We start from the raw sequence: 26235 nt of genomic DNA, 5'->3' as shown, positions 1-26235 counted from the left end.
GCACCAAGTGCCATGTCCAGTCTTTTTTTAAACACATCCAGAGATGGTGATTCTACCTCCTCCCTGGGAAGACAATTCCAGTACTTTATTATTCTTTCAGTGAAATTTTTTTTCATAATATCCAACCTATACCTTCCTTTATGTGGCTTGAGACTTGTTCTGTCAGTTGCTGCCCAGTGGAAGAGACCTACCCCCACCTGTCTACAGCCTCCCTTCAGGAAGTTGTAAGAGCAATAAGGTCACCTCTAAGCCTCCTCTTCTCCAGGCTAAACAACCCCAGCTCCTTCAGAAGTTCCTCACAGTGCTTGTGCTCCAAGCCCCTCACCAGAATTGGTGCCCTCCTCTGCATGCACTCAAGCATCTCAGTGTCCTTCCTGAACTGACACAGCACTCAAGGTGTGGCCTCACCAGTGTCAAGTACAGGGGAAGGGTGACCTCCCTGCTCCTGCTGGTCACACAATTACTAATGCAGGCCAGGATGCCATTGGCCTTCTTGGCCACCGAGGTACATTGCTGGCTCATATTCAACCGGCTGTCGACCAGCACCCCCAGGTCCCTTTCCACCTGAACACTGTCCAGCCACTGTCCCCAGTTTATAACATTGTAGGGGATTTTTGTGGCCAAAATGTAGAACTTGGCACTTAGACTTATTAAACTTCATGGCGTTGGACTCTGCCCATCCATCCAATCTATCCAAATATCTCTGCAGAGCCCTCCTTTCTTCCAATAGATCAACACAAGCTCCCAACTTAGTGTTGTCTGCAAATTTACTAATTAAGGACTCGATGCCTCATCCATGTCTTCTATAAAAATATTAAATAGAACAGGTCCCAGCACAGACCCCTGAGGGACACCACTGGTGGCTGTCCCCAGCTGGATGCAGCACCATTCACCACCAATCTCTGCACCCGGCCATCCAGCCAGTTCCTAACCCAGCAAAGAGTGCTCTTGTCCAAGCCATGGGCTGCAAGAAGGCTTAAGTTTAATGTCAAAAGGCTTAAGTTTAAGGTTCTCATTTACAGTAAGTTTGTTGATTAAATTACTAGGTAATTTAGTTATTTTGGATTGAGCAAATCAAGATTTAAAGCAGCAAAATGAAGACGTGAAGGAGACAGAACTTTCAGAGTCCTGAGTACAGCTTGTGAAGGAAGCCATAGTGACTGTTTTTCCAAGATGATGCTTTGCAAATGCAGTTACAATATAAATAAAGATACCAGATTCTGTGAATCTGCAAAAGCATTCTTTTACTCCTGACCTACTGTGTAATAATTTCCATGGCAAGTGCATCTGATAAGGAGATTCTTCTATAACCAAGCTTAAAAGTGGATTCAATTCCAGTCTGGTCAGAAATGAGTAGAAAGGCCAGTTGTGCATCATACAGCCAGCTGTGTATCCTCTAGACCAGTGCTAGGTTGACTACTGTTGCACTCAAGTAGAAAAATTGTAAAAGAAAGGCCTCCTAAAATCAGGCCCACTCTGTTAGATCAGTGGTTGGCCTGTAATTTCTTCCAAATGCAGCTAGTACTTTGCAAATTCCCATATGAAAACAATTCTGGTTTGAATAGTTTGTTAGCAGAACAATCTATCCTTGGATGAAAAAAACTAGTACGTGCATAAACATTAAATCTGTCCCATGAGAATCAGTGAAAAAATACATAAACAATTTAAGAATAGAGAGATTTTATGGACAAGTAAAATACCTTTTACCAACCAATAGAGTAATTGGCAAGAAATCTATTAACCAATTAAAGTTGCACATGAGGTCTGTAAAAACAGTATAAAATGAGTTTTGTGAATAAAGAATTGGCTTTTCCTGCATGAAGAAGGTGGAATCTCGCTTGATTTATTCTAATAGACTACACCTTCCTTGATTTCTGGAAAATATTCCTAATACTTCAGTGCTTGGAAGACCTTGTGTTCATTCACTTTCTGTATACACTGTGAAGAAAACAAGGTTCATTTTGTGTAAGGGAATAAAAGTCACAAACCAAAGGAATTCCTAGAATATTGGTGGAAAGACCTTTTTATTTACAGAAGGATATTGAAGTGTCACTACTCCAAATTACCTCAGTGTAAATCCAGAATAAAGCTGTTGAATCAAGGGATCGTATTTTTTTTTTTTTTAATGTCTGGATTTTTTCATTATATTTATTGTCATAAGTGAATTTGTCCCAGATCACTCACCTGAGTGTAGTACATGGCCAAAGGGTCTGGTGGCTTGTTATGACAGTGGTATTGCAGTTTCCCTATACAGTGCTGGACATATGGAAGAGCTGCGCTGGACATATGGAAGAGCTGCTGGTTTCTTTTCACGCAGGTATAAGGCAAGTATGAATCATCTAACTTAAAATTTTCTATACATCTTTTCTAATTTACAAGAAGCAGTGTTTGACACTGACTAAAAGACCTTTTTCCCCTTATGGAACTCTTATACTATTTCTTTTTAGCCTACTTTTCTAATGTCTCATCCAGTTCAAGAACTGAGGTTCTGTGCCTGTCTTGTTTGGGTAATGCCTTTTTTGATTAGAATGGGATCTTTCTCAGGTTTCCTCATTCACTTATGCTCCTATCTTCCATAGCATGGAAGACTGCAGTCTGGATACTCCTGCTTTATTCAGCCTGGCATATTTTTTATGGTTACCTCCAAATTCTAAGGGCATCTAACAAAATGGGGTATTATTATTTTTTCTCTCCCATGTTGATGACTTTTTAGGAGCATATTAAATGTAGAGTTTAATCAGGGTACATCTTTGGCTTCAAGTTTTACCTGATTTTCCCATGTCTAATCTCTTTTAAAATACAAAAACCACATTTTTTAAACCACATGTTGTATAGTCTGTCAAATATTTTTGCAGCAGAATTGACTGTAAACTGATGTTCTACTCTGGCTTTTCTTCTGTCTTAAGAAGAAAAGAAAGAAAAGAGCCATCTCACAGTAAATTTGGGGAATTCAGTTATATGATTTCCCTTCGTCTTCTCCCTTGTACTTGCTGAATGCTACAGTACTTCTCCTGGAGACTCCTTTATATTGCTGTTTCAAGCTACCCGGAGCAGTTGCACAGTTTGAAATTTTGACAACTTGCTTGCAGCAGATGGGTAAATTTCATTGGCTGATTGTTATTTTCCATTAAGAACATAATAATAATACTTGAACAACCTGGTTTAGTGGAAGTTGCCCCTGTCTCTGGCAGGGGAGACTGGAACTACATTATTTTTAAGGTCCCTACCAAGACAAACCATTCTGTGATTCTATGATTTGCACAAAATAAGGCTTGTGGAACTTTATGCATCCATTATTGCCATTTTCTTTAATATCCTTCCCTGGATTATGTGATCACAGTCCCTGACAGATGAGGGCTCTGTTTGCACTTTTATGCACCTTGTCTATTAAACATTTAAAGAAGGTTTATTTTCAAGTAGTTTACCACTGTAGGAAATGTATGTTAGAATTTAACAATACAAGTACCTTAGACTAAATTTCATTTTATACAGTCTATTGAATTAAGCTACCAAAACAATTTAGTTCTGAGAATTGCTTCCAGCATCTCTTCCCAAACCACAAGACTCTGTGAAGGAATGATAAGTGTTAAGATCTCTCTCTCTGACTCCTCCTTCCCACTCTCTTACCCTCTTGCTGAACTCCCCTTGCATGATTTTTGCCTTCTCCCAGCAAAACCACATTATCAGTACTCATCCTTATACAATTACATGGCTGGAATTCTATTTTTCTGTGAATGCTCTACCCAATAAGACAGTTTTAGTTTTATAGCCTGTAAAGAGATATCCAGAACATGAAGTAACCCCTAAATACTGACACCTAGACAAGGTTGGCTTGAAACAAAATCATACCTGATTCCAGATATAAAGTATAACCATGATTAATTTGTGTATGTGTATACAAGCAAAACAATTCATTTTGGGAGGAGACAAACCCTTATTCAATAACTCTTGGGGTCCTCCATCTCTGCTAAAAGAATGGCAACACTTTGGCACAATGCTGCTATATAAGCCACAATAAAGAGCTCCAGTTTTGTTTCAATATCTTCACTGTCTCAGAAGATGTAGCTTCTATTTCCATCTCATATCCATTTTTAACGCCAATAAAGATCTGCAGTATGAATTAGATTATTTGAGAAATGCTTCAGTTTTCCTCTCTTGTATATTGATCTTGATTTCTGTGAAGGAGTTAGCTACTTTCAAATAGTTCAGAACATGCAGTTCATGTGAAAAATGTAGTCTGAAAGTTGGTAATTTTTCATTTTGACTATTTATTGTTCATAGTTTGCCTGGAAAAATCTCTTTACTTTGTGTCCCTTGATTTAGATGGCAAGAAAGAAAGGCTGTTTCCAGTAGGTACTGTCGGCAAATAAGTGCTTCTGGCAAAAGATGTCTAGAGTGTTGGTTGAAAAGAAACTCTATATGAGCCAGCAGTGTGTACTCAGAGCCCACAGAGCCAGTGGCATTCTTGGCTTCATCGCAAGGAACACGACCATCAGGTGAGGGAGGTGATTCTCCCCCTCTATTCTGCTCTCATGAGACTCCATATGGAGCACTGCATCCAGTTCTAGTGTTCCCAACATAAGAAGGATGTGACCTGTTGGAGCAAATCCAGAGGAGAGCCATGAAGATGATCACAGGGCTGGAACACCTTTCTCATGAAGACAGGATGAGAGTTGGGGGCTGCTGCACCTGGAGAAGAAAAGACTCTGGGGAAATCTTGTAGCTGCCTTCCAGTACTTAAAGGTGCCTACAAGAAAGATAGGAGAGGGACACACAAAGGCGTGTCACTACATGATAGGACAAGAGGTAATGGCTTTAAACTGAAAGAGGGCAGATTCAAATTAGATATTAAGAATAAATTTGCTGTGTGGATGGTGAGACACTGGAATGTGTTGCCCAGAAAAGTTGTGGATGCTTCACCTCTGCAAGTATTCAAGGCTGGATTGGATAGGGCTTTGAGCAGCCTGGTCTAGTGGGGGACACTGGTTGTAAACAGATGATAATTAGGGTCCCTTCTAACCCAAACATTTCTGTCATCCTACAGAGAATTATAACTGTTGGGACTTGAAACTACTTTCTAGTGTCTATCTTTGTGTTTATCAAACTCTTTGATAAAAGTAGTAGTCAGAAAGTGATTACAGGATGGTAGCTGATTCAACTGTCCATTCTTCTTTAGAATAAAGGCTACAGGATTCAAGTATGGAGAGCTTAGAATGTCTGTATCTATTTGGATTTTTATTTTTTTTTAAATACAGTTAGAGGCAACTGAAAGGAAAAACAACCCTCTATGTTTGCTGAAAATCAGTTTATACCTTTCAAATTAAACTAATGCTTTGGCATTAGCAAAAGTAACTACCATAACAATGTAAACTGCCAACTGTGGCTGGTCATGTGTGATAGAGTCTCTCTGTTATTTCTACTTCAAATTAAGGCTTATTCTCCAACTTCTAATTATGCTTTAATATGTTGTGAAGGATTTAATTTTATTGAGCAAAATTGGTCCTTAAATGATTTAAGAACCAAAGCTGAAGACTTCAGAAATTAGAGAATTTGAAGGACAGTAATTAAAGTCTTAGCAATAAAGCTTTTATCCTACTATTGATAAGGCAGGGTATGACCTAATTCCCATTTTTTTTAAGCTACATCAGCATTGAAGTTTTATAAACTGTTAAACTTGTGCATACACCTAGAATGTGTATGGTTGATGTAGAAGAAGTTGAACTTTGGCTTGAGGAATGGTGAGAATTATAAGAATCTGGTCTGAACCTGAGATTAAAAAAAAAAAAAAAAAAAATCCCTGGGCTCAATGGATATAGTGCTTTTGAACTGCAGTTCATAATTGAAACTAAGCAAAAATTTCCCCCAAAGAGACTGAAACTAATACAGCCAAAATCAAGACCTTTGAAATCAACACCAATTTGGGCCAAACAGAGACTATTGAATATGATCATAAATATCCCTGACACAGTTGTGCTTCTTTTCAAATTATGGTGTGCAAATTATTATTCCAAGATAGTCAGAAAGTGGTTTGTATAAAAGGTCAAATCTTAGACCAAGATAAGTTTATAGAAAACAATCTATGATCCAATTCATTTTACTAGTTGAAAGTTTGCCTAATATCACATATTATTATTTTATTTCAATTAGGTTTATACCACAATATGCAAATACATAGCTAAATGACCCAGTAAAGCAAGATGTGAGTAGTTGTTCCTTGGTATTGCACAAAAAGCTATTAACAGAGCAACACTAATGACAATAACTCCTAGCCTGAAGCTCTTTCTCTTCTTAAAAATCTTTAATAAACATGAGAGAGACATTAGAAAGTTCCAGTTTGCTGTTCAGAATCAATGTTTCTCTCTGATATGCCTCTTTCTGCACTGCCTCCTCTCTTTCTCCTGGCTTTACTGTTTAGAAAGCCAGTGAATGCACAGACTGGTGTGGAGCAATAACTTCTGAAGCAAGTCCACTGACTGATTGCTATTATCACAGTTGGTTGAACTCCAAAGAAATCTCTTTATCAAGAAACTGCCAGTTATATTACAACAGGAGGGTGGGAAGCAGACTGTTCACATAGCAGCACTCGCTGTCTTTCTGGCATTTACTCTTTTAAGCAAATCTTTCTCTTGTAGCTCAAGTGCAAGTAAGATGCTACATTAGATTAATCAAATTTCAGTTTCTGGTGAAAAAGATCAAATTGATTTCAAGCATAGAATCAGAGGGATCAGCCATCAGATCCCCCTCAAATATTTGTTTAAGGACAAGCGTGCTAAGAACTTAATATTAAGAAGAGTTTCAATTGTTATAATTGTACAAAAGTAGAGAAACACAAGCAGAAGAGCAAGAGGTAGACACAGGATGACTGATTTGTACAGCATTATAGGGAATTTGAAACTCAAAATATAAAACTTCAGAATGATATCTTTCAATATATCTTTCAATATCTATCAAGAGGAAAAAATTTGGATAAACTTCTTTTTAAGGATCTGTAAGTTTGTAAGAATAAATAAAGTCTTTCATGTGCAACAGACATAAGAAGGATGAAAAACTGTCTCAATTTTCAGATGTGTTTTGAGTGGGGAGCTATGTCTCATGATACTTCTACCCATGACTGCCTCAGTAAGCTTATTCATACGAATACTTGCAGAAGCCCATATAGATGGAAGTGGCAAGATGCTATGTTGATACCTCAGAAATGGGAAATAAGAAAACTGCTAGCATAGACCTTTTCAAACACTATTTTTTATAAGCTGTGAGTCAGTCACTGCTGTTTGGAGGAAAAAAAAGCAAATTAGACATAAATTGTCTTGTTCCACAGTGAGAGTACATACCCAGCAAATACTGTTCTTCTTCCTCCCTTCATCCTCTATTGTAAGATTTTTTCTCCCTTTTTTTCCCTTTGAGTTATCCTTTTCCCTTGACTTTCCTCTTATGTTCTCAGATTTCAGTCCTACACTCCCTGAATATTTCAGCCTCCTGAACTTCCGTCAGAAACACTCTCTTGTGAATAATTTTCCCTCCTCTAGAAAACCTCCTGGCTATCTGGTACATAGGTGAGAATACAAATATTCAGTGCTAAGGAATTGTTCATCATTAAACCAACATATAAATTATATGTAAATGTATTGTGTTTCTAGAATTGCTAGGGAAAGGGAAATCTTGGAAGACAGAAATAGTAGACAGTAAAAAAAAAAAAAATAAAATAAAAAAAAATAACCAGAAGAGAAAAAGAATACTCTCATGCCTTGCCTTTTCCAATTATGAAGAACATTACTATTGATATTATTAAGATCAGAGAGGGGGAAAATAATTCATTAATATGAATATCTCATGAGTTTGTTGCAAATAAAAGCTAATTTAGGATTTTTTGCTAAATTCATTAGTCTTTTTTAACGTAATATATATAATATATATTGCTCTGTGTGTGACAGTAGAAGTGATGTAGAATGACAAAATCAGGCAAATAGGGAAACCATAAAATAATTAGATTTAGATTGCAGATCAGTAGGAAAAGTACATAATCTAGGCACTTTAAACATTGAGTAATATCACAAAACCACTGAAAATTTCAGTCAAAGGAATGAACCAACATTTTTGTTGTTGTAGCCTTATTACTATAGCTTTACAACTACTTCTTGTGAGAGAGCTTCAACCAAAAAAACAAAGTTATGAATTCATAAAATAGCTGATTTAGAGTCTTAAAATAATAGTAAGTAGGCAATTATAGAAAAGGTTAAGCCTTGTGGGATTTGGAAAATTGGAAGAGAAGGATGTCAGTATTACTACCTGAAATAAAATGGTATAGATAGATTCTCAGTATCTTCCACAGGTATCCATATGTGCTGTCAAATCCCAAATCCCTCCTGTCTGTGACTATCCTGAAAGTCTCATCCACTAAAGAACCTTTGCAGGACCCTGACATGTACCTCTTGCCTCCAGGCTAAACCTCACACATAATCAAAGTGTTGGTTGTTTCAAAGAGTATTCTCTGCAAAAGCAAATGGTCTGCTACTGCCTGCCTAAACCAGAAAGCCCAAGCAGTTTTAAGCATGAGAAATTACTGCCTGGGTCTAAACAATGAATTTAAATAATTGTCAGGTGTGTTCACTCCTCCTGTGATTTTTATGAAAACAGCTCCTGAATACCTGGCCTGAATATGAATGATAATTGAAAGATTATGTTCTGGTTGGTAATTTTATTAGGGTCATAACAACAGTGCAAAATGAGTCTGATGTCTTTTTTTTTGTATTTTTCCTCTGCTGAAGAAAATTAATTTTTTTAGCTCTCTCTCTTCAGAAGTTGGGCAGGAACAGTAGGAACAGTGTTTGCTCCTTCCACCAGTGCTACCTGACAACCAGGATGAGGAACAAGAGTGATGGAATTTGTTACAGATGATGCTCCATGTCTACATTCTATTTTGTGCATTACAATCTCTTGGCCATTGAAAAATCAACAACAAACCAAACCCCCACAAAAACTGACTGCAAATTGAAAAAACTTGCATATTTTGGAAGTGGACTGAATATTATCATAACAGACCCTGAAAGGACTAGGCTTTTATTTAAACTTCTGCAGAATGGGATCCCTCAAACCAATGTATAAGAGCAGAATTTCCTACAGATCTGCAAAATGGCCTTGCAGGAAAGAAAATACTACTAAGCAAAAGGAAGAAATGTGAATGACAAATTTTATCTATTCAATGTATCTTAAGACTATTCTTCTGGAAGAAAATTATTGAAATTTACTTTTTGAATTTTAGAAGTATTTCCAAGTTCTTCCAAGAATCTGAGCCCACCAAAATTACTCTGTCCCTTGCAGAAGTACCTACATTTGAAAGTTACTGTGATTAAGGTATTATTTGGAAAAAGCATGGATTTTCGGTATTTTCTACTGTCATATACTTTCTAGAAAGAGGATCTTGGTGACAAAAGTAGTAGTTTATATGACTACTCTAGTAGTAGTGTAGACCTCTAGTGTTTTCACTAAGTATGTAAAAAAATGCATTAACTGGTGCTAATTTTACTTGTATCTCTCTTCTTTCTTCCATGACAGACAACTATTCATCATTAAATAAATATATACAATGCATTAATTTTCTATTATGTTTCCTTCTGGTCTTTCCACCTAAAATTATACTGCTTATAGAAAAAATTAATTTAAAAACTTTTGAAAAAATCAAAGAATAGATTGAATCTCAGCTGATAACCAGATGTATATAACACATAACATTTTCAAAGACCATGCCAGTGAAACACTATTGCCTGCTAATCCAGAAATAAGCCCATTCTCTGCAGCTGGCAGTAAATGAATCTGTTTTCAGGAGACTCCGAAAAAATCAGTTTTCTCTCTCTTTCTTCCTGTCTCTTCTGAATTTACCAATATGGGACATATTAAATAATGTTTGACAGAGAACAGAAATATTTTTACATGTTTGACAAAATTATTACTTGCTATGATGGAATTTTCTGCCTCTGCATGTGTTGAAGTTATATTGACTGCATGTTATTACATACAATTATAGTAAGAAACCAAAAATAATTAATTAAAAGAATTTGCTGTGCAACACAGTTACAAAATAATTATAGTCTCTATTCCCCATATAATATTATTACAGGCCTTAAAAGATGCTGCATTGGCTGTGCCTTACAAAATGAGATTTTAATTTTAAGGCTCAGACCAATGGCCAGTTACAATTCTGCATGCAGTATTAGCTGAAATTTATCAGGTGCTAAACTCTTAAATGCAGATAGCTATGATAAATCAGTTGCCAGTAAATATCTGGTGGTTAATAATTGGATAACCAATCTAATTATCTAGAGAGAATGGTGACTGTTTTGTTGAGGTGATAATTATGCAGCTTTACTATTAGGAAATTTCCAACTGTGGAGAGCTGATGTGGTTAATTAAAAGATGTTGGTATTTTAAATATATATTTATTTTAAAATATAATACATCCTTTGCACAAAGCAGGATGAACTTAATATGAGATCACACTCAGTTGTTTTTGCGGTATCCATATATTTTTTATCAAAATTCTTGCCTTGTTTTTTTTTAAGTCTGAACCTTTCACAACTTTTCTGCATTAAGTTAATTTGATGCATTTTCAGTGGGGGATATTTACCAAAACTCTTGCCTCTGATATTAAAGTCTTCCAGGCACTTTGAGCATTTCCATGACTTCTTTTTTGTACTAAACCTACATGAGCATGAACATTATATAATATGAAAAGGAAAGAAAGTCCAGATACCTCTTGGTCTTGTTTATGTTGAATATGAACACAAACCCCAAAAAGTGTGGAAATAACATTTCTGGAGAGGAGTATCCTGTTCCCTTACAGGGTGTCACTTAGCATTCTGCACTAACAAATATCTCAGTCTTTGCTAAGGATTTTATCTTAATCACTAAGAGGCAAAGAAAGACAACACAAATATCAAATTCAATTTTGTATTTTAGTCCAAAATCACAATATTGCATTAAATTATTCTTATCTGAATAGACTCTATTTTTTATCAATTTTTACTCTTGAATGCTACATTAAAGGTGTTACTATGTCTTCAGTGCCAAATTACACCCCTGTCTTGCACGTGGAGTAAAGGGGAGTGGGTATTTCTTCTTTGCTATGCACTTTGCATATTGTTTTTACCAAGGGAATACATGAGGTGTTCTCTCCCTGCATTTGAGACATGAAGGACAACAGCAAGAGCTGGGATCTGCTTCTCTGGCTGCTTTCTGAGGGTGGGGAAAAAAATGCAACATTTTATCAACCAATTTTCCTTTGTGCGATCTCATTGCAGCCCTGCACATACACTCAGAGCTCAAAAACCTGTGGCAGTCTTGACATCACAGGTTGCCACACTCCATGTTCCCTTCCCCTGCCAAAACAATTAGCAATGGAAAAGCACCAAGAAGTCGTACACTTAGGCACAGCAAAATGAAAAAGCTTAATTAGGTCCTGCAGCAGCATAATGAGAATGTGGAAACAAATCTCTGTTACAGAAAATAGATGAATGGAAGGCTGGTGTGCAGGATCAAGCCATCTGGAGACAGCCAAAAGTAATTTGGATTGGTGTTTTGACAAACTCTGGCAGCAAGAGCTATTAAGGGCACCCATGTGTTTGTTTAATAATGGTTGTCAGCATTTCTTCTGCAAACATTACTGTATTTTAAAAGCCTGGTGGTTGCAGCTGTCTGGGCTAAAACTTCAGATACAGATTCTCTCACAAGAACTCATTCTCTGTAAAAAAGAACTCCCCAGTTTGTGGGACTAGGAGGAACATCTCTTTTATGTGGTACCAAGGAGGTGGATGTTGGCTTGGGCTCCTCCTTTGAACACGGTGGTCTAACCCTCTGATGCCCTCCTTGGGGGTGGAGGAATACAGAAGTAAAAGGCAAAAGTAGTACACAGGGAATAATTTTAGGAGGTGTTATCTCTCTTCCTTATTATGAACTTGCATAAAAGAATTCGAGTACATTACAGGGAAACTTCTGAAAGGTTCTGGAAAAAAGCAAAGTCTATTTGCCTATATTAGAATTCCCAAGAGATATCAATTTTAGGGGCAAAGTTGTATACAATAACTATGTGGACATAATGTGGATTTACATAGTGGCCATCAATCTGCTCATATGGAAACAAACCCAAAGCCAAAATGCAATACCTCCTCCTAGGCAAATAAGCTAAAATTTCCAGCTGTGTTCTTAAGATCATGATAAGAAATAGGATTTATTATTTTGTGGCAAATAATATAACTGCTAACATTATATTTTTGTTTCCTGGATTTTTGTACTTAGAACTTTGCTTCTCAACCAAAATGTCATGCAAGTTCTTTTTTCAATCTTAAAGTTGATATTTTCAAATAATCATTTCATTATAAGAGTGGAGGCCCAAAAAAGCCAACTTAATAGGATAAGTTACAAATTGAAGTAATAAAAGTTATTAATAGAAGGGACTGAATTTGATAATAGATTTGGACATTTCAAAGCATTCAAAACAAGAGCAATGTACCCTCCACATCCTCTCCAGATATTTTCCAATAATTTTGATTTGGTAGAAAGTAGAAACAACAAACAAGTAATCCAAAATATGTTCAAACAAACCAGAGTTACTTTATGCTACAGAAACCAAGACATATATCAGTCCTGATGAGGCTAATTTTTTGAGTTCTTTTGATCATAAATTACATGCTTTACTTTGCACTTCAGAGTTTGAAGTTGACTTCTAGTTCTGCAGTTAGTACAACAATTTGGAAGTTATTGGTGATTACATGGTAGAGCTAGCCCTTAAACAGATATTTGTATGGGAGCTTTTGTCTTCAGTTTGTATTCTTGATAGCACACAGTATGGTGTGAACAAAAGAAGATGAGAGTAAAGACACACAAAAAAGACACTGCTGAAGGAAAACAGGGAGGGAGAATGTTAGGACACTTTGCAAAGTTTTAAAGAAAGAAGCTGAAAGAAAATCTGTGCATGAAAAGTGAAATTCAGACTCAGAAGTAAAATACAAATAATTACCACTAATACATATGTTAGTCTACATTTTATAGAAGAATGATATTTTTTTAGAATATGACAAATTTTTAAATAATTTTTAAAGTATGATGAGTTATCATTTTAATATATAGAACATATAACTATTTAAGTGACTATGAAGGCTATGGCTGAAATATGCAAATCAGTGCAGTGTTTTATAGTCAGGCTAAAATGTGATTTTTGTTCTATTTCATAAATTTGATTTTATTTCTGTTATTGAAGTACTGCAATTTTTTAAAGGGCATTATCAATTACTTTTTCATGGATTAGACAAGTAGTATAGATGATATTTAGAATAGTTTCTGAATAAAGTCAGTGAAAATAAATTAATAAACCAGCTACTTTTTAATGCAACATTTAACTCCTATATGTAGTTTAGTGTCAGTTTTGTTTAGTCAATAAAGGAAAAACATACTTAGCTTCTTTTGAGAAGGAAATGTCTGCTGACTTTACTGACTAAAAGCTGCATTTGATAAGCCTAAGTATAGTAAATAACCATAATGTTGAAATAGGATTCTTATGCTCAACGTAATCTCATAAATTATATTGTATGGCTGTTAAATATATAAATATCCATGAAAATATACATATTCTCACTTACCCAACGGACAGGAAAGGCTCCTTTGATTCAAGTCTGTCAAGCAAATAAAAAAAAATTTAAATATAGGTATTTATTGTGTTTAAAAACAATTGTGCAATGAATTTAAAACAGACATTCTCAGTGTCAATTTTATTTAATGACACAATTTAGCATGAATAGAAGGGCTTGATTCATTTTAGTAAGCACTTTTAATATTCTGCTTTAATTCCTCTTAACTTGGAAAAAATCCCGTTTGCCTGGTGGAACTTTGATCTAGAGATCAAGTATCTAAAAAGCTGCACATCTAGGCCCTTTGAATTTCACAGATTCAGATGACTTGTGTAGATATTTGAATGGAATGTCTAGAGTGAACAAAAAATACTTTGTTCTTTTTGTTGCCCCTTTTTTTTTTTTTTTTTTTTTTTTTTAATTGGTTTCCAGCATCCTATGCTCATATGACATGATAACTTCATCATTATGAGAACTTCTGTCCCATTTGCCAGAACTGGCCTTGTGCTAGATCATTCAGTAAAGGTTTCGTGCAAAAACTCACAAACCAATAGACCAGTTTAATTATTACCATCGTCTAAAATCCAAAACATTGAAAATGCAGTCCCTTTTCTGTTGTCCTAATAACTATAGCTCATCATTCCATTTCTTTCTGGGGTTGAAATCCATGTGGAACTAGGAGAATAGAAGAGGAAGCACTGATGGCTTTGCATATGCCTGGAAGCACAGTAGAAGCCCAAATCCGCATGTCCTTGAGGTCAGGGCAGTCCCAAGAAACTCTGAACTTGGCATTTTCTGTGCTCAGGCAGCGCTACCAGAGAGCAATAAAGTGACAGGGTCCTTCATGGCGGGTTTCACCCTTCAGGTTTAGTGTCATGTTTTGATTTCCTCTTTTTCTGCTTAGTGAAATGAATCAGTCAGGGGAAGCAATCAGTGTTTGGCTGGAGAGATTAACTATAAACAGGTTGACCAAAGAATGAAAGCCCTAGAACTTAAATACTTCATAATACCAAAATTTTGTAATCAAGGGAGACCTAGCATTACCCTGATAGAGGAAATTCTGGTAGATTTTAGTTGAAGACAGAGTGTGTGATAGAAAAAATACTGTAATTAAAAATCTATTTGAAGTCCGTTCTCAAGCTGGAATTCAATTTGATTTAAATAGCACTGCCCTAGGTTTGACCTCTCTCTATATTTGACTAAATGGTTTTAGATAATTTGCTGAATTACTTTTAATTAGTTCAAGTGTTCCTCATAGTAAAAAGGAACACAATTATCTGTTTGCCTTTTATTTGGTAATTCAGTATATGACAAATTAATATAAAGGTTTAAAACTGCAATGTAGTATGAAATAACATCTTAAATAATCTTTACTGGTGACGCGTGTCAATATAAAACACTTCTTACCTTTCTTTTCAACCTAATATACACTGACTTTTCCAGAGTTTTGAGGAATTCTTGAAAAATTAAATATGACATAGCAAAAAGACTAATTCTGATAAGTTTTGAGAAGGGCTGTCATACACCTCCAGGAAAAATCTTAAAGCAGATGTCTTTGCAAAAACATATTTTTGTGTCCAAGAAATACTAAGCTAGACTGTAAACAAAGGGAATCATGTCTTAATTATGTAGGAGTGGTAGTGAATCAGGAGAGATTGAGATATTTTCTTTCTTTCCTGAAATGGTTTTCTCATCAGAAAAGATCAATCTGTCAGCATGCCAAGGCAATATATCAGTTTGAATGGGAGGGAAGGAGGCTAAGCAATAGCAGGACTGGTACATGGCAGACTGAGGTGGTGCTCCTCTGATTATCAGCTAAGATTTTCTGAGCTAAGATTTTTCTTAACTACATGTGATAGATAAGTTTTGCAGGAGGAAAAATAATTTTTACACTATGTCATTTTTACAGTCACTGTAAACTGAACAGGTATAGGCAATTGATTACTACCCATTGATATGCTACAGTCCTGTCACACTGTGTTTAAAAAGAGGACCCTACAAATTTCCCATTTAGTGTTATTCCCCTTGCAACCTGTCTTGGATCCCAAAATAAGTTCTACTTTCTTGCAAAATTGTCCTATTAAGATTAGAGGCAAGAATTTTTCTGCATTTGAGGCCTGACCCAAGAAACATAAATCTATATAATTACTTGTTAAAGAATCCTCTCCTCTCCTTCCCAAAACTGTGTACAGGACAAAGTGAATAACATTTCTAACAACATCAATGTATTACACAAGCAAATGGATTTTAGCCAAGGATTCTCCAAGGCAATTAATTATGAATCAATATATTCTTCCTCTTGGTGATAATATAATTTCATCTTTAAAGCACTTAGTAGGAAAAACACATGGAATTTAATGAATTTATTAGTATTCTTATTTCGACCTGTTGAAAAAACAAAACCATCTGCCCTGAATCAGAGAAAGGGGTCAGGAACAAATATTTTTTCAGATGAGTCATCATTTTAGGTTACAACTTTCATATCAGAATTCCTGAGGAGGATTATCTGACTGTGTAGCTGACACAACACATTTTCTGTCTGACTATAAAATGAATAGTGACTGCAGTTTTCAAGGGGGTTGGGAACATTTTTATTCAAGCCAGATAGGAAAGTCAGGACAACTGTAAAGCATTTTGGACTTCAGTATAGTGTTAATGTGTATTTAGACTGACTGATATGGCTGACTTATTTACCTGTCAGGTATGTCTTTTTTGCACTGTGCAGATTTAAGAACCAAAGAATTAGCAGGAGCAAAGATTAAGCAGAAATATGTGTAGTGAAAGAATATTCAGATTTATGGTTTACCCTATCAATGCATTAAATTTTAAAATGACAAGAACAACCCAAGAGACCTTTCAGAAGAAACTTATGTTTCCATGCACAGTAATCAAACATGGATGCATTTTTCTCTGAATGTTGAGTTTGTGGTTTGAAGTGATTTAAAACCATCTTTCTTCAGAACTTTTTAAGCAGTGTTATATATTGTAATCTAATTTCTTTTTAAAGCATTTGCATTATAAATTTTGCTACCTCCCATTTTTTCCATTCAATTCAAGCAAACCTAATACAATGTCTTAATTTACAGAAGAAATATGATTTCATATAATTTCCTCTATCTATTTAGTCTGAAAGAACAGTTGCTGGTGTAAACTAGATAATCTTTCCTTTCTGCTTTCTGTGACTTAATTTCAATCCAAGGTCATTTTTCCTGGACAATGTCAGTAACTATTGTCAAATAGAATAGGGTAAGAAGCTCATTTTGTCTTCTGAAACTTCCATAAATATCTTTAGAAATGGTGACAAGTTTTATCAAGAAACTGTCATATTCTGGAAAAAATAAATGGTAGAATTACTGTATAGAAGGTCTAACCCATCAGAAGCAGAGGGAATGAAAGATTAATTTACATGTTTATGTCAATTTTTACAATTGTCCCTAAAAACTTTAATAAGTTCTGTTCCCATCTGGTGGTTGACATTGCAATTGATAACTCAGATTAGAAAAACAACAACAACCAACTGTTGTTTTCATGAATATTGCATAATGTCACATACTATGTATTAGTTTTTCCACTACCTCAAGAAGTTGTATTTGACAGACCTAAGTGCTTCTGTTATTTATTGAATTATAAAGATTCTAGCACAAAAGCCAGGGGTGGAAACTAGCATACTGCGAGCTCAAACTCTCATTTCTCAGTGCAAATGTAGTTCTTTGATGCGGTAACTGACTTGGTGGATAAATTATAAGACAGATGATAGGTAAGACTTAGTCTCATTTTTAAAGCTCTTGATATTGCCTGTTATGAGAATCTCATAATAAATAAAATAAAATAAAATAAAATAAAATAAAATAAAATAAAATAAAATAAAATAAAATAAAATCCATCCTGAGCATGACCATGAACAAAGAATTATGCCAATGGGAAAGAGAGCCACGTTAAATAAGAGGAACACCCAGTGTTATGATTCATTTAACATTGGTGTGCATAAAATATTTTAACAAAAATGTTACTGCATGTAAAATAGGTACCAACATGCTGGTTTTAATCATCCAGTGGAGAGAGTTAAAATATGTTTTATTTTTTTTTTATAAATTGAAGAATTAGTATGAATTCAGTGTGATGAAATTTAAAAAAACAAAGCAGACTGAGAATTTGAGAACAGGAAATATTTTGTACATATACGAAATGAAGGACAACTGTCTGGGTATTGCAAAAAAATCTTTTCAAAAGATGAAGAACTGAGTAACAAGAGAGTGCTAGTTATGGGGATGTATTAAAACATCTGTCCTCAGAGCTGACTGAGAAGTGTCCTTTAATCAGCACATGGTTCCTCTCTTCAAGTCTCAGATCATAGTTAATTGAAGTTCACAACTGAAATATTCAAGGTACTAAAACTAAATTTTACTAATTACTGAAGAATTTATTCAATAAGAAAGCTACTACACTAGTAAGCACTCTCGGGATAAAGAGATTATCAAACAAGACTATCCCTTTGGCTAACAGCCTCTCTCTATGCAGATCTATACATAATCCTTAATAGATGTATTATATAGATATTTAGTCCCTAATGAAAGTATCACAACACATTATACATTCTGACTGATTAAAAAAGATACTTTTTTTTATAATATTTTGTGACTTTTTTGACTCGGTTTATTATTTGAGATTGATAATAACTTAGATCACTTCTTGAAGCACCAGCTTTTCTCTAAGTCCATGAGGAAAAAGTTGTACCCAGAAGAAGCTAACTTCCCAAGACATTTGTAGGTGATATGGATTTTACACAGCTTAATTTTTTGTGATAGAGAAAACTGAAATTATCGTTTGTCCCTGTAGGACAGCTTGATTTTCTGTATAGGAATGCTTCTGCTCACCTTTGGGTTTGGTTTGCATTCATGCACTTTGCATTTGATTTGCAACAAGATGGAGGTGCCTTTAGTCTTTTCAGTGTTTTCAAGTGAAAAAAATGGAATTTTGGCCCAGAATATATATATATATATATATATATATATATACACACATACATATATATATATACACATACATATATGCATACATACATGCATATACATATACATACGTGTATATATATATATATATGTGTGTGTGTGTGTGTGTGTGTGTAAACCATTTTAAGTATTTTACATGTCTGGACAACAGAAAATGTGTGCAAGGTTTTTTAATTAATTAAATTAAATTTTATTATATTTTTAAACAATGCTGCAAAAACACTGACTATTGGTACAGTGCATTTTATGTAGCCAGTTCTACTTAGCACCTAACCCCAGGACAGGGCAGTGCCACAGCACTATCTGTAGGAAAAGATTTTGAGAGAACACTTAGCACAGGATGCTGTTGATAATACCTGATGTCAGCCTGTACAGATTTGTAGCACATATACCAGATGTATCAGATGTACATAGGAGATGACCAAATTCAGCTAGTTTCCTAGCAAAATGTGTATCTTACATCATTTATAAACATTAAATTCTTGTCATATTTGCAAGTTTCTGGAGCCTCTAGGATTTTTAACCCCATGGGTAGCTAGGATAGATAACCTTTTTGCCATTAGAAGAATGGAATTAATAATCTGTTTGGGGTTTGAAGTTTGATAGTTATAAAACTGAATAAAAGGTATCTTTTTGTACAGGGAGGAAGTGCTTTAGAGAGTCTGCCTCTCCCCTGGGCTAGCTTTCCCAGCTGCAAGAGGCTAGGATGAGGCTTAACCCTGCATATGCAAAAGTTGGCTTTGATATACTCGTAGAAATGTACATTGTCATAGCGGATATTGAATGGTGTTATAACAAGGGATGGAAGGGTTTTGGGGATGTTGTAGGAAAGGGAGACATGGAGAACTCAGGGGAACTAGAGGTAAAAAGGAAGTGGTTTCCAATAATATTCTTAAATGGGTGGCCTAAATTTTAGGCAGCAAGAAGAGAGGGAAAACTAAAAATTCTAAGTAATTTAAAAGCTGTATCCTATCTGATTTGACATGTTAGATCTTGCTGTATCCTTCTTTGTGAATCCAAAACTTGCCAAGATAACCCAGTGGCATGGATTCTCCAGTTGACTAAATCCTGGTAGTATGTCTGAGGAAAACTAAATTGTAATTTAGAGTGAAATTGATTCAGACTCTACATTTGAAAACTTTCTTAGATAATAATGGATTCCAGTTTCCTCCCATGACACCCAAGAGAAGTCTTCTGTTGCCAAAGCTAAAGCTAAACTGTGTTTAACCCATACATCACTGTGTGATATTTTCAGTTGTGAAGTAATTCACACTCAGATTTACAGTAAGATTCTTGCAAGTTTCCCAAACTCAAACTCAAACAGTGGTCAATTTGATATCTTTGTTAAAGAAAGTAAAGGAAAAAAAAAATAAGAATGAAGATAACTCCATGCTGCTGTCAATTTTTCTTTGCTCAATTTTGAAAAAAGCTATGCTCTAAGCAAAAGACAGAATTTTGAGAAAAATATAATGTTCTAAGTAGTGTGCCTTAGACATCTGTTCCTTACAGGTTTGATCATCCTTTACAATGAAATTGATTTCACCTGACCCTCTTCTGCTGTAAAGCAGAGTAAGAACACTCAGGTCAGTATGCAGTGATCTAAGCATCTAGAGTGGCTTCTTCAGAGTGGGTTGAACAAAACAGTGTTGACTGATCTAATGCACACAATCAATACTACTTTGCTGCATGGCTATTTGCAGTCACAAAGAGATGAAGGTTAATGTAAGCATTGCCTTTGAGGATCCCAAGGGTAGAGGCTTAATATCCTTTTTCCCTCAATGACACTACTAACACTTTAAAGCAGTTACAGGAGGGTCACTTCTCTAACAATGTAAGATTCATATTTGTCATGCTGTTTCCTAGAATAATCTCACTCATGCAAATCTGAAAAGTGCAATATACATTTTTAAGTCAATAGGTATTAGAAGATGTTCAGTTTTTAGGACTCAAATCACATATTATGATGAATTTTTTTTTTCAATAAAATAGCCAATAATTTTGCCAGAGGTTTTGGGAATACTGGCATGTAATACCAAAAAGGCATGCAATTTGTAACCTATGCTTTAAAGAATAAAATTACATTTGACATTATGAATCAACAGCACTAAGTATCAGTTCTGGTAGGGTGGATAACATATTTTCAGACAGTATGCTCCAAGATTAACAGAATTCACCAAGAGATAAAGCATCATGGCAATTTTATTTTTATAATTCACCGCATAATAATATGTTGCTATTTTCCCTCTGTGTTTCACACAGCCTTCCATGCTATTTGTAATTTTACTTAACAATCCATTTTCTTTCAAATTAAGTATACTTTAAATTTCTTCTTCTAATATAATTCATAAGACTTTAAAATGTGTTACAGTTTCTTGCTTATCCAAACTTCCTTATGTATTCAGAGAGTACTAAATTTATAACCCAGCATCATATTTCTGTTCTCCATCAGCCACTTAAATAATGCCCTTGCAGTACACCAGCAGCTCCCAGACCAAATTACAGCCTTCTATATAATTAGAGGTGTTACATTATGTGAGAACCAGTGTCTAATTGCATGTCCACTAAGTGGTTCTCTGAAGCACAGCATTCTGCATCTCTGATTACTGCAGCAATTAAGGGTTTACTAAATTCCTGAAAATGAAGAATTCGTCTGTTCATTTGCAATGCCAAGACAGGCCCTTCTCTAGTCTCTCTCATGAACCCAAGACTTAATTGGACAGTTTCTGAACAGCAGTGTCTGCAACTCTTGATACTGTTTCCATGATGCCTTCTTCACCAAATCTCAAATATAGAAAAATGCATGTTGTCAGTTTCTGACTTTTTTTAATATGTTGAAGCAATAATCTTTTTAGCCTAACTGAAATACAGCAGAATACCTACAGAAGACATCACCTTCATATGGAAAACAACGTTGAATCCAAAGTGATTATTTCTTAAATTAAATGCAAGAATCCATGCAGTAATAAAGGGTAGAAATCTCACATACAATAAGGGATAAGAATAGGCCTCAGGCTGTCAAGACTTAAAGCAAATGCATGACTAAAGCTACTATTTCTGTTTGCCTGCAGGCAAACTCATCAATACTCTGGATCTTTTAGGAATTTCCTTTTTGATTTATAAGCCAAAGTTTTCACATTCATATTAGCAGCCAGAATTCTCAGATAAGAAAGGGGTTGTAATTATTTCAATTGGATAAGAAAGGAGTCATAATAATTTCAATGCCATCAGAAGATTCTGGATATGTTTTCTGTTCTACTGTGGTATAAACAGTGATTAAAAACCATTAAAAAAAAGATATAAGTTTACAGTTAAATACTTTATCTATAGTATATTGCTTCAGGTTTCCTAGCAGAAGGAAAAAAATAAGAAAAGAAAATTAAATACCAGGAAAAAAACCCAACAATAATAAGTGAACAGCTGATTCTCAAAATTTGCTAATCTCTGAGCATGAATGTGTTTGTGGTGTCTGGGCTTTTGTGGAAGAAGACATCATTCATGTGATACCGTATATCACCTTATGCAAGAGGAATAGTACTGAGATAGGAAGAGGGATGCATCTCCTATGCAGATGTATATAAGATGGAGTCACATCCTCTTAACAAAGGAAAAGAAACCTGAGGAGATACTGTATAAGTCTAAGGAATAACTCGAAGGAAGATTGTTACAAAGACAAGTGTTAGTCTTTACTTCTAAACAGATCTGTGTCAAGGCCACCATTTAAAAACTCATGATGAATAAAAGCAAACAAACATTAGAAAAATGTAAGATTTATCATATAGTGATGATCTGAGAGGTAAAACCTGCCCTAGTCCCCTTCTTAATGGGAGTTAGCAGTATTTGTATAATAGTGAATAGGAAGATTAAAAAAAAAAAGTTTTGTTGTCTAGTTGTTGTTGGAGTTACCTGACAGATTTGGAAAAATATGACTGAATGAAGAAATCAAGATGCCAGTTTCATTTTATATCTTTTGGTCTTTTTCTTTATCTGTGATTTATTTCAAAATAAAGAGAAACAAAAGTTTTTCCTGGATGTTGCTAAGGACCTGAGATATCTTTCTTTCCCCCATTTCCACCCCCCCTCTAAAACTATGAAGTGCTGCACAATCATACACTGAATAATGTGAAAGGGCAAACTTAAACCTCTGTCTGCCTTTTCCAGCCCCTCTGAGCATGTGTACTGTTTTAAACATCTGTGGGATCAAAATAATTGCAATTACAGCACCATAATTTAGAAATTAAGACCTGCATGTACTGCCTTCCATCAGCAGATTAAAAAAAATCCTGTGATATTAGTTACTTGACATGGGGGCCTTTTATTAAAAGAAAACAAACAAACAAGCAAACAAAAGGTTCAGACTGAATCACTGGGTCTGCTGTAGCTTTGTATTTGTACCTTTTAAGAATTTTAATGCAATTGAGAATGCTATTAAATTCTCAACACACGCAAAATTTGTACTGTTCAAGTAAGAATTTGAAACTAAATTATATTTTTTCTGTACAGTAATTGCTGTTTTAAATGTGACCACTGTCAATGTTCTTTGATGAAATGAACGTAAATAATATCCTGCTGGACTTAAAATCTCTCTATTTAAACATATTTAGAAATGTGGGGATTTTTTATGGAAACTAAACATTTTGTCAGGAGAAGAGCTGCAGAATGACATTTATATTAGGCCCATTCCACTGTACTGAAATAAAATAGCTTTTCTCAAAAAGAAGGATAATCAAAAGCACAGGAGGATACATTTCTGTAGAAAAATAATCACTGATTCAAGAGAAATATCACTTATAGACTTAATATGACAGTCATAGAAAAATTATGTTCCATAGGCATACTTTTTTTCATTCAGTGGATAGAATGAAGTAGGAATCTACACAATTTAATGTAAAAGTAAAGAATCAGTAAATACTTTAACAGGTTTGTTTTCTGTTTTCTGGACTGTGTCTTTAGTTTCTTGTAGGTTAGTAATAATGATGGACACACAAGTTCATTAAGAAAAAAGATATAAAGAAAAACATTGCTGGAAATCTGGGACAGTATTCAATTAAGAAAGATGCATGCATTTACTATCATTTTATGCCAGGTTTTAAAAGATTGATAATATACTATCAGCAGCACACTATTACAGTAATGATGTAAAATCCTGAAGTAGTCTAATGGAGTAGTAATGCTTGTTTGGCACAGAACTTACTGAGTTTATGTCAACACTTTAGAGTGGGAGTAATGACCTCAAGAAGATTCCTATACTAGACAACAAAATCAAGTTACCATCAGTATCCTTTTCACAGTTTTTCCTGAAATGAAGGGTGGTCAGGAATGCTCAGAAAAGCAATTCAAAATAATGGATGGCTCTGAGGCAAACCAGACCACACCAAACTCTGTAAATTATATTTACAATAAATGTAAGAAGCAGAGTGCAAGTAGAGAATGACTGCAAGCAATTCTTGCACAATTGGCTTACAGAGAATGACTGTAAGCAATAGCCTCTGCTATAAGACTGAAAATCCAAAGGAAATGGAAGATGTGCAATATACTTCAATCAATTTTGTGATAGAGATTATAAAAGTAAAACATACTGAGGAAATTGATAAAATATTTGTGTTAAACTCTCATTGGCATAAAAAATAACCATACCATGTAAATAAAATATCCCTTTCCAGTATGCCAATATGAGACATTTAAATAAAAGTAGTTCTAGAGGCCGTGGGAGTTATGAAATTGTAAAGTAAAGGCTCTTTAATGTAGGCAATTAATAGCAAGTTAAATCAGGCGTGTTAAATATACATTTCAATTGCATTACATGACAAAGTGATTGGTAACAGGAAATCACTGTGCTAACTAATACCACTCAGAAAGTGCTGAACTGTACATGTGAAATTTCAGAGAATAGCTGGGAAAAAAATTGTTCTGGAGGGAAGCCTTTGCAGGATCACCATGTGCTACATCTGAGCAGTGCTGTGGGAACTCAACACCAGTGGCTCGTTCTGGTTACAGGCAAGCCAACACAGTGAGAGGCTATTTAACTCAGTTTTTCCTGTCTTTCTTAATCTATTCACTAAATCCATTCTGTTAATTTTCTCACTCCAAGATGTGCCTCAGCAGGATGGATCTTAGGCTAGCCAGCTTCATTCCCAGACAACAATAGGAATAGTGGAGGACTAGGGATAGTCACTCCTTGCTGAGTCTTCAAGATGTGACACTGAGGCCAGCCAGTTTTGCTTGTGGCATTCCAGAGAAGCTTGAAGTCTGGCAAGGATGAAAATAATCCATGTAGGGATTATTTTTCTTGGATAAAACAGTCTTGAAAAAGTTTGTAGGTCAACTATAATGCTAAATTGCATAGAGCAAAGAGATTGACTAGATACCCTGGCAGCGCCCAGTAACTTGCCTTTCCATTTTTCTTCCAAATCCTAGTCCCCTGCTTTGCCACACTGTACAAATATCACTTTGACCCTGGGGATTTGTCAAGTAACTAGCTTTCTCAGAAAGCAGATTTGGATGTGATATGGGATGCTGTGCTCTCAGTTGTACCAGTACCACCACACTGGTTTTGACTCCTCCTGCCCCATGTGATCTCCAGCAGATCCCCACCACCACCTCATGCAGCAGAGCCTGCAGTAATTGTGCTCATTTTTATGGCAATAAAATGGCACCATTATGCCAGCCTGTAGCACACTGGTTTTGTTTTTTCAAGACTCAAAAGCAGGTGTCTTTGTCATCCTTCTCAAACCCTCTCAACCTTGTTACTACCAAGAAGGGTGTCAGATATGATTTTTAGCCAGCTCCCAAGCTGTCAGCCATAGAGAAAGGACACGCTGCATGTCCTGAGGGAAGGCCAGCCACAGTCAGCATGTGCAGGGTGGCTCTGCTCCACCTGTCCTGGGGTTGGGTCCACGCCTTGAGCAGCAGGGAATGGTTGCACACCATCAACAGCCTCCAGAGTGAACTGAAACAAAGGCTTCCAAAATGGAGAAAAAGTTTTCAGGCATATATTTAATATGCCATATAACATGGCAGTGCACTGAAATTAACAACAAATAATTAAAGCATTTTATGATGGAGAGATGCAGAATAACAGTCCATCAGACTACTTATGGTTCATTATGCTTTGGTATGTTGGAGAGTAAACACAGGAAAAAAACTGTAAATGGGCTTTCATATGGTGACACAGAGTTCCTTTAGTGAAATACTGATCAAAACACCACTAAATTAAAAAGACAAAGTGTGATGTTTTATTTTACCAAAACATTGCTTACAAAGACTGCTTTAACACATTTCTGTCAGCACCTTTAATCTTCACCTTGTGTTTGAAAGATACTAAGATGTGCTGCTGGTACAGTTAATTTTTGCTGTAGGCTAGACCAGTACAACAAGATGCGAAACAATTGTAAAATGCAGATTTTTTAAGTGTGTGATTTTCTGAAAAAGTGGTGTGCTAAAAAGAAAATTCAGAACAATTTTGAATATTCTGGGGTTTAGGTCCCCCCTCACATACTGAATAATGCAAATTAGGATGGATGCTGATGGAGTTTATAGCTTTGTCAGAATTTAGCTGATTCCTACTCTAAGTACATTTTAAGATATTCAGTGAACATGCTTAAAATGAATAA

General features: G+C 35.3%; 1 protein-coding gene across 12 annotated transcripts in view; it reads right to left on the bottom strand.

Annotated features, from left to right (window-relative positions):
- Positions 1-26235, bottom strand: part of RALYL (RALY RNA binding protein like) — a 372476-nt gene that overhangs the window by 43645 nt on the left and 302596 nt on the right. For all 12 annotated transcript variants that reach the window (XM_021550590.4, XM_077783051.2, XM_077783049.2 and 9 more), the window contains one exon: positions 13629-13661. In XM_021550590.4, coding sequence (XP_021406265.2) covers positions 13629-13661 — 33 coding nt within the window. The remainder of the gene's footprint in view (positions 1-13628; positions 13662-26235) is intronic.

This window comes from Lonchura striata, chromosome 2, assembly GCF_050655825.1.
Source record: "Lonchura striata isolate lonStrDom1 chromosome 2, ASM5065582v1, whole genome shotgun sequence".
Lineage (NCBI taxonomy): Eukaryota > Metazoa > Chordata > Aves > Passeriformes > Estrildidae > Lonchura > Lonchura striata.
Note: the sequence above shows the minus strand (reverse complement) of the source record. Positions and strands in the feature narration are given on the sequence as shown.